Below are 10,017 nucleotides of genomic sequence, written 5' to 3'. Positions count from 1 at the left end.
ATAGACTTTACAGAAGGAACCCAGCTTTTCCATTTTACAGATGGGAAAACTGAGACAGAGAAGGGGGGCGGACTTACTTAAGGGCACATTAGAAGTCGATGGCAAAGACTTTGTCCAGGAATCTAACCCCATACTGCTCCCTCGTTCAGAGAAATGAGCCCTAACCTTGACCTCAACTGGAGCATCAACCTCGATCTCTTACCCAAGTTCAATTCCACCCCAATCAGCTCTGAATTAATAAGTCTTGGATCAGCAGGGATAACCCCTCTCCCCACACATACCTTTTAGGGCCAAACCAACACAGATTAACACTGAAAAGAACTGCCAGTCTGGAAAAATACCCAGAGACAATCCCTCCCTCCAGGGCTAGAGTTGGGAACCTTGGCAAGCTGTGCCACCTGCCCCACCCTTTCCCCACTCCCTGTGGGCGTGGGCTGGCCCTTTCACTACATAAAGGCGTCCACAGCTGCAGCAGCTGTATTGAGAGGAAGCTTGGAAGCATCTCATCAGATACATTCCTCCCAAGGATCCAGACCCCAGCTCCACCCAGTCTTGCCCACTGCAGCCCAATCAGCCAGCCCCTTCAAGATGGCCAGCAAGGGCTTCCAGGACCTGAAGAAACAGGCAGAGGAAACTGCCCAGGAAGCGGGTGAGAGATGATGTCCAGAGTGGAGTGGGAGCAGGGTAGAGGGACGGGACCCAACTCCTGTTTGCTATTCACGGGTAGGTTCAGGGAGGCTAACCTTAGGGGATATGTGCTGCTACCAAGAGTAGTGAGGGGCAAAGGCAGGCTGAAAGTCTGGAATCCAGACAGTCTGCCTATTTTTGCTCTACTCTGCCTACCCTGCCTTACTCTCTTGGAAGAGAGAGCTGGTCCTCTTTGGTCCCCTTCCTAAAGAAGCTGCTCCCTTAAAGTGACAGGAGGAGCTCTTAAAGTGACTGTTCAACTAAGACTAGGCTCCTTCTATAACGGAAAGGACTTCCAAAGAGGAGACTCTGCTCGTCCTCTCCTGGGGCCCAAGGGGACACTTGGGCAGTGGGTGCCAGGGATTCCTGGGGACCATGCCAAGTAGTGATTCAATCCTAATCTCCAGAGAGGTCTGTGGGTCTGGAAGCTACCCCTCAATATGCTGGAATTGTGGGAATCCCTGAGGCTGACTCTTAATGTGAGGAACTACCTCTATGTTTGATTAGAGCCAAAGTTCCCCAAATGAATATGGTTCTGGAGGAAATCTTGGGAAAGAGCCATCCATAGAATTCCTTGCCATCCTTGAACAATAGGCCCGATCAGGAAAGGACGGGATCTCTTTGGCTCTGCTCTGATGCCAGCAGCAAAGCCAAGAACAGAAAGAATAGAAATGGGCACCAAAATGGCATAGTAGATAGAATGCCAGGTCTAGAGTTGAAAGAATCAGGGCTCAAATCTGACGTTAACCACTTCCTTGCTGTGTGAACCTGGTCAATTCACTTATTTGCAATCCCCTAGCCCTTGCCATTCTTGGGCCTTAAATTTGATACTAAAACAGAAGAGAAAGAAAGGAAGGAAGAAAGGAAGGAAGGAAGGAAGGAAGGAAGGAAGGAAGGAAGGAAGGAAGGAAGGAAGGAAGGAAGGAAGGAAGGAAGGAAGGAAGGAAGGAAGGAAGGAAAAAGAAAGAAAGGAAGAAAGAAAGAAAGAGAGAGAGAGAAAGAAAGAGAGAAAGAAAGAGAGAGAGAAAGAAAGAGAGAGAAAGAAAGAGAGAGAAAGAGAGAGAGAAAGAAAGAAAGATAGAGAGAAAGAAAGAGAGAGAGAAAGCAAGAGAGAGAGAAAGAAAGAGAGAGAAAGAGAGAGAAAGAGAGAAAGAGAGAGAAAGAGAGAAAGAAAGAAAGAAAGAAAGAAAGAAAGAAAGAAAGAAAGAAAGAAAGAAAGAAAGAAAGAAAGAAAGAAAGAAAGAAAGAAAGAAAGAAAGAAAGAAAGAAAGAAAGAAAGAAAGAAAGAAAGAAAGAAAGAAAGAAAGAAAGAAAGAAAGGAAGGAAGGAAGGAAGGAAGGAAGGAAGGAAGGAAGGAAGGAAGGAAGGAAGGAAGTTGAAATTGAGGTAAACAGAGTAAAGTAGACTTGCCCAAAGCCACACAACTAGTAAGTGTCTGAGGTCAAATTTGAACTCAGGTCTGACTCCAGGTAGGGTGGCCCTCTGTCCACTGCATCACCTTATTGCCCTAATTTCCTAGAAAGGATTGTAGGGAAATGAGGGAGAAGGCCCAACAGAAACCCATGAGGTATGTATGGCGGGGAAGAGGTGGTCACCAGCAGTACTGGGATAGAACCTCCCTTGGCAGTGAAATGGAGGGAGGAAAGATTCAGAGGCAAGAGAGGAAGCTCCAGACTTGCAAAGGTTGTAACAGCTCCCCACCCCACCCCACCCCTCCAACAGCCACAGGGCAAGTAAGACAAGTCTAGATTTGGGGTAACTTGCTTTTTGGCTTTTTGACTCACTCAGAGTCCCCTGTTTGCTCAAGTCCCAAACCCTTCAGAAAAATCTAATCTGAGGTTAGTTGACATCCCCAACCTCTGTCAGGGGTGACATTCCTTTCCTCACTCCAACAAGTAGCAACTGAGATGCTAATTCCTTTGTAACTCTAAAATATTAGATAGTTGTAGGTTACTAAGTCAGGCAATTATTTCCCCTTTGGGTAGAAATCTGCAGGTCTTGGGAGGTTTCCCCAGAGTTAAATTCTTGGTGTTCGGTTTCTTATTGGTCCCTTCCCAGAAGCTCCCCAGGACTCTGCCGCTCTCGACCCCCCAAGGAGGATGGGTATTGGCCTCCCTGAAAAGCAAGGTCTTCTGGGGACAGGATACCTGCTACTACTGGCTTGAAGTCCAGATGCCATTCCTCCTCCCCAAAGGGCTGTTTGGCACAGATTCGTTTATTTTTAAAAATGAAGTAAGCTGGTAAGAGCTGCTCTCTTGAGATGACTATAGGCCATCAGGGATATGGCCATAGTGGAACCTCTAAGGACAGACAAGGGTTCAGGGAAGGGCTATAATTTAACTCTTTTAAGGAAGGCTACATTTATTAAGCACCTACTACGTGCTAGGCACCATGATAAGCATTTTTACAAACACTTCCTCATTTGGTTGTCACAATAACCCTGTAAAGTAGGGGTTGTTATCACTATTTTACACTTGAAAAAACTGAAACAGATTGAAGTTAAGTGACTTGCCCACACAGTTAGCATTTGAGCCTAGATTTGAATTCAGGTCTTCCGACTCCAGGGTCAGCTCTCTATCCACAGTTCCACCTAGCTGTCTTTAGGATTCGTCTCCCATTAATAAATTGGATAGAATTTTTCCCTAACACTCCTACCAATATAGAAAGAGGAAACAGAGTTTGATGGTCCCCCTCAATGAACTGACCTGGTTTTGGCACTAAACCTAAGGATAAAATCAAATGAACACAAGCAGTGACTGCAAGCCCCATTCTGGCATGCAGAATGCTTCTATTTTGGACCTCCTGCTGATTGCTAGAATCAGAGAATGTCAGACCTTTGGAAGATCCCTTAATCCAACTTTTTTATTTTTAGGAAGGAAACAGAGACCTAGAAAGGTAAAGTGAGCTGACCTGGATCATATAATTAATTAGTAGACTAGCTAGACCTAGAACCCTGGTCTTCTAACTCCCGGTTCATTCTTTGTTTTTTTCTGTAATGCTAACCTAGAGAGGGAGTTACTGGCAAGATTAGGAAGAAGACCCAGAACCAGTTTTGTTGTTCAATCATTTCAGATGTGTCCAGCTCTTGGAACACCATTTGGGGTTTTCTTAGCAAAGATATTGGAGTGGTTTGCCATTTATTTCTCTAGCTCATTTTACAGATGAGGAAACTGAGGCAAATGAGGTTAAGTGACTAGTCCAAGGTGACACTGCTAATAAGCATCTGAGGCCAGATTTGAATTCGGGAAGATGAGTCTTGTCAACTCCAAGCCTGGTGCTCTATGCTCTGCACCACCCAGCTGCCCTAGGAACCAATTTGGGGAGGCCTTTTCATGGAAAACATCAGAATTCTCAGTTTCCAAGGAATTCATAACCTTAACTCTTGTTTAAAGTCAGGATTGTACTTTCCAGGACTCAATGATTGTCAGATCTAAGACCAAAGGGGACTGGTTAGACCTCAAATCCTTCTGGATTAGTGTTTGGAAGATTCCTTTCTGCTCCATCCCATCTTCCAACTCCCACCAAACACATCTTGTGTCTATGCCATGTATGACTTGTATAGACCAATCGGTATATACCTGTCTCATTCAGAATTATAATTAAGTACTCCTTCAGGCCAAAAACTACTATCTTTTCTTTCCTCCTCCCCTCCCTCCCTCCCTCCTTCCTTCCTTCTTTCCCTTCCTCCTTTCCTCTTTCTTTCTTTCTTTCTTTCTTTCTTTCTTTCTTTCTTTCTTTCTTTCTTTCTTTCTTTCTTTCTTTCTTTCTTTCTTTCTTTCTTTCTTTCTTTCTTTCTTTCTTTCTTTCTTTCTTTCTTTCTTTCTTTCTTTCTTTCTTTCTTTCTTTCTCAGATATTAGAACAGTGCCTGGCAAATAACAAATTCTCAATAAATGCCTATTAACTAATTGATGAATTTATTGAAATAGCAGGGATTTTTTAAAATTTCAATTCAATTCAACAGAATATGTGACCACTACCAGCCAGATTTGGTGATAGATGCTGAAAATACAAAGGCAAGGGGGGTGGGGGTGATGGGGATAAATCTTGTCTCCAGGGAGTTTATATCCTCCTGGGAAATAAAACAGGCTCAAGTCAGTAAATCCCCAAAATATCCAAGTTCATAGAAAGTGATTTAGAGAGGCAGGAATACTAACTGGTGGGATGAGGAAAGCACAGGTTTTTCACCTAAAGAAAACTTTTCCCTACCACACACTCCAGGTTTCAGTTTGTCCATTGCCAAAATGGGTCTTAGGAGGCAGCTGGGTGGCTCCATGGATATCACGCTAAGGCTGGAATGAAGAAGACCTGAGTTTAAATCCTGCCTTAGACACTAGTTGCCTAACCCTGAGCAAGTCACCTAACTTGTGTTTAGTATGAAATGGCAAACCAGGGGTCTTTGCCAAGAAAACCCCAAATGGGATTAGGAAGAATCAGACAGGACGGAGTGACTAAATAACAAAGTGGTTTTTCTCTGCCCTTCCCCATCCACTGCGTGACTAAGGACAAAGGAGCTGATTCCAAGGACTAACACTTCTTTAGCTCTGGAGAGGAAGTTTTCTTCTTTCCCAGGTCATTCATTCCAGGGACCATCTAACCAGCTCCATGTGGGGCAGGTCTGTGTCTAGGGATGTAGAGGTCTTCAGAGAGCCCCTCACTCAGGGAGGAGATAATGGGGCGGCCTGACAGGATTGTTTGGGTCCAGCTTGTTTCTCCTCTGGCCTGAATGGGATTTGGAGCCCAACCTGTTTATTTCTAACGCATGGATTCTCTGCCTGGCCTTAGGCAGCTGTCTGCCAAGAGACTCAGCCAAATCCCATCATTTCTGGCCGTTGGTCCAGAACAAAGAATCCTGAACACATCTCCCCCAGCCCTGCCTTCTCTGCTTATCCCTCCTCTCTTCATCCATTGCCCAAGCACCCAGGGCCCTCATGGTACCCCCCTAAACTTTTGTCAGGGAAGAAAATGTCTGAAAAGATCATTTCTACTAAGACGGACTATATGAACCAGGGGGACTTTTTTTTTAACACCCCTTATCTTCTGTCTTAGAAACAATACTAAGTATTGGTTCCAAGGCACAAGAGCAATGAGGGGTTAAGGGACTTGTCCAAGGTCATACAGCTAGGAAATATCTAAAATAAGATTTGAACCCAGGACCTCTCATCTCCAGAATTGGCTCTCTATCCACTGGAACATATTTTTTAAAAGAGGAAGGAAAAAAAAAGAAAACAAGTTTTTTTTTATTAAGTATCAAATACTTTACAAATAGTATCTGTTTTTATCTTCATAACAACTCTGAAAAGTAGGTACTGTTATGATGCCCATTTTACAGTTGAGGAAACTGAGGCAGACAGATTTTAAGTGACTTGTCTAGAATCTCATAGCTAGTAAATGTCTGATAAAGAATTTAAATTGGGTCTTCCTGATCTAGGCCCAGAGCTCTCTCTACTCCACTACCTACCTGCTTCAGAGCACCCAAAGAAATGAATGTCTACTGGTAGAATTGCAGGTATTAGGAACAGTAGGTCCAGAAATGGAAATATCAAACCGAGCAGAAAGAGACATTTTGGAAACAGAATGAAAAAGATATTTATTATGTGCCAAGCATATACTGGAAATACAAATAGAAAATAGAGACAATCTCTGATCTCAAAGAGCTCATATTCTTATTGGAGGAAACTAATAACACACAGGAGACTTTAGCTTCAAGGCAGATGGAAAAGTCCAGTGGTCTTTGAGGTACCTTGGCCAGGTTTAGGGTAATACCCAATGGGGATTGGAGGACTTGGTATGGCAGGGCAGATGGTAAGACTTAATGGGCCGCCATCTTACTAGAAGGATTGTATTCGGTGGCTTCCTACTCATGGAGGTGATATGAGGGACCATGGCAGCCCTGTATCATCTCTCTTCATTCCTCTGCTTCTACTAAATTCTTTGTATGTCTAATCTACTACATTTGTTCCTGAGCTTTTTAAAGAACAGAATACATAAGCCATAGAGAAGAAATTTAAATTAATCTCTGTTTCTCTCTCCATCTCTTTCTCTCCCTCCCTCCCTTTCCTGCTCCCCTTCCCTCCTTCCTTCCTTCCCTCCCTCCCTCCCTTTCTTTTCTCTCTCATCCTCCCATTTATCTATTTCAGCAAACACAGCAACAGAGACTGCCCAAAAGGCTGTAAACCAGGCCACAGAGGCTGGACAGAAAGGTCAGAAAATGGGAGGGGATCAAATGGCGGATGGGAGGCATGGGTGGGTACCAAATACTTTACAAAAAGTATCTGTTTTGATCTTCATAACAACCCTGAAAAGTAGGTACTGTTATGATGCCCATTTTACAGTTGAGGAAACTGAGGCAGACAGATGGGGAGGGGGTGATAGTGAGCCAGGGAAAAAGACATAGCATGGGGGCACCTGAGTAGCTTAGTGGATTGAGAGCCAAGCCTAGAGACGGGAGGTCCAGGGCTCAAATCTGCCCTCAGATACTTTTTAGCTGGGTGACCCTGGGCAAGTCACTTAACTCCCATTGCCTAGCCCTTACCACTCTTCTGCCTTGGAGCCAATACACAGACTCCAAGACAGAAGGTAAGGGTTTAAAAAAAAAAAGACATGGCAGGCTGGGTGTGACAGGTGTGACACTGACTGGAATTAGCAAGGCCGTTCCCTCTCTATCTAAAATTGATGAGAAACTGGGTCTTCATTTTCCTGAGGTTTTCCTAGCCAATTAGATTTGACTAAGCAAACTTGACTGGTACCTTATGGGTTCAACCATCCTCTACAATCAATTTTCCATTTATATTCCTAAAAATCACTACTATGCAAAATGACCTAATAAAAACCACAAAGCTAATTGGGGAAATGGGATTAGGAAAACATAACATTCAAAAATTTTATCAGATGAATCTTCAAAGGAAGAGAACTTTGTTAAAATGGTAGCACCATTTATACGTATTAAATGGTTAAGAAATACACAAATGCTACAATAAATAGTGGCTGCTACTCAATCTGTGACTTAGTTCCTGGGGGCAGGGTAGAGAGGGAGTTGATCTGGGTTGTCTACAGGGGAGGGGGCACAACTGAGGGAGGGGGGTGGGCACAGACCAGCCTACTTCTGTACACAGTTCCTACTTCACCAGAAAATATATAGCAGATATGACACTTTTTTTTTTAAACCCTTACCTTCCATCTTGGAATCAATACTGTGTATTGGTTCCAAGGCAAAAAACTAGGCAATGGGGGGTTAAGTGACTTGCCCAGGATCACACAGCTGGGAAGTGTTTGAGGTCAAATTTGAACCCAGGATCTCCCATCTCTAGACCTGGCTTTCAATCCACTGAGCCACCCAATTGCCCCCAGATATGGCACTTTTATGTTGAAAAAGAACAAAAGTCTTTTGTAGAAATTTGTAGAAGCCAGCTACACTCAAAGGTGCTTGTGAATTATTATAAAGAGGTGAAATCATCTTCATTCTCCATGTTTCTTCATAGATAGTATCAGTAAAGATTATTCTCTAATAATTCCTTAATATATCAATCAGGTTGTAACAAATTTGAGTTTTCCAAACATACATTATGGAAGAACGAATTGTGCCATCATCGAGCCTTCGATCCCATGAGAGGTTCTCTAGTCTAGTCTCCTGCTTCCCCTGCTCTTTAGCATCCCTGCATTTATCTTAATTCCTTCCCCTTGGAGCAGGAGGCTAAGCATCAATGACAAATGATGGCCTTGGTTTTTTGTGTTCTAGGTTTCTTGTGTTTCAGCCACCTTCCTCCATAGGGAAGGATTCTTCTGGGGTTGGGAGGTAGGGTGATTGGATTGGAGTGGAGTGGATTAGTATTTACCTAAGTCTTCTCCTTCATCCCCAGCTGTGGACCACTTGATCAAGACCACCCAGGAGGGCATCGACAAAACAACCAATCAGGCTGCAGAAGCCATTTCAAGCTTTGGGAAAAAATACGGGCTTCAGAAATGATGGTCTATGGAAAGAAGAAAAGGAATAACCCCCCTCTCTCCTCAAGCCCCAATCCTCACCTCTTCATCAGGCTAGGCCATGGCCAGGGCTGCCATTTTGAAAGGTCCCATGGAGTCTGATCTCTTATTAAATGAATTCCTTTCATGTGGAGGGAATGGAAACCCCAATGTTCTGTCTCCTCTTTGGGCTCCTCTGGCTGTCTCAGACTTTGGAAACTATGAACAGAAGCAGATTCTTTGGGATGGACATGAGTGCCATAGATTGGAGAAAACAGTAGAAGCATATACTCCTCTGTGTGTGTGTGTGTGTGTGTGTGTGTGTGTGTGTGTGTGTGTGTATGTGTGTACACACTTTCTAGAACTTGGATGCTCTCTGCATGTCCAGGATTGACAGCTTTCTTCTTTGCAGATCAGTCTAGAGACAGAAAAAGAGAAGATCCTCCTCTAATGGGGGGTGGGGTGAGAGAAGGTCTATAAGAGTGATGTTTATAAATGTGTCCTGTGCAGAGCTAAAGTTCCAATAAGAACAAAGAGATTCTAGTGGAAAAAATATTAAGTTTGGGGTCAGGAAATTTGGTTGGAAGCCCTGGCTATGCTACATACTCACTGTGTGATCTTGGGCAAGTCGCCTTAACTCTTCTGTAAAGAATTGGATTGGGCTAGATGCCTTCTAGAGGGCATCTAGATGGCGCAGCAGATGGAGTAAGGGCCTGGAGTCAGTCTCTAGAAAAGATTCAACTTTTCTGAGTTCAAATCAAGCCTCAGATTCTAAACTCCTGGGTGACCTTGGGCAAGTCACTTAACCCTCTTTGCCTTAGTTTCCTTATCTGTAATGTGAGCTGGAGAAGGAAATGGCAAACCATGCCAGTGTCTTTGCCAAGAAAATTCCAAATGAGACCAAGAAGAATTGGATTAAGACTAAAAAACAACCCAACGACAACATCAGATTCCTCCCAGCTCTGGCCATTCTGGTGATGCTATCACTAGAGTTTTCAGCTTCCCCAAACTAGGCCATAGGGACTAGCTCAGCAGTCCTGTAACCCCTCCCCATCACCTCTACCCTTCCTACCTGATTGGGGTGCTATAATGCCCTGAGTTAAGAGTTCTGCTGTAGAGTCTCTTGCCTCTTGTGGGAGGTTTTGGTAATGCAGTTAGTTATGTAACTTCAATGCAATGACTCACCTCTTCCCCTCCTCCTTCCCTCCTTCCCCCTCCCAATCTCTCTCTCTCTCTCTCTCACTCTGCCTCTCCCTCTTTCTCTCCCTTCTCTCTCTGTCTCTGTCTCTGCCTCTGTCTCTCTGTGTCTCTCTGTCTCTCTCTCTCTTTCCCTCTGACTCCCTCTCTCTGCTTCTCTGCCTCTTCCTCTT

The 10,017-nt window shown here is 44.1% G+C and overlaps 1 protein-coding gene across 1 annotated transcript; it reads left to right on the top strand.

The window, feature by feature from the left end:
- Nucleotides 1-373: 373 nt before the first annotated feature.
- ADIRF (adipogenesis regulatory factor) lies at nucleotides 374-8,818 on the top strand. The gene is made up of 3 exons (XM_001372807.4): nucleotides 374-649; nucleotides 6,826-6,888; nucleotides 8,545-8,818. The coding sequence occupies exons 1-3, from the start codon at nucleotides 589-591 to the stop codon at nucleotides 8,649-8,651; spliced, it is 231 nt and encodes a 76-aa protein (XP_001372844.1). The 5' UTR covers nucleotides 374-588; the 3' UTR covers nucleotides 8,652-8,818.
- The last annotated feature ends 1,199 nt before the right edge of the window (nucleotides 8,819-10,017 follow it).

This window comes from Monodelphis domestica, chromosome 1 (genome assembly GCF_027887165.1).
Source record: "Monodelphis domestica isolate mMonDom1 chromosome 1, mMonDom1.pri, whole genome shotgun sequence".
Lineage (NCBI taxonomy): Eukaryota > Metazoa > Chordata > Mammalia > Didelphimorphia > Didelphidae > Monodelphis > Monodelphis domestica.
This window is presented reverse-complemented; position numbering and strand designations above follow the sequence as displayed.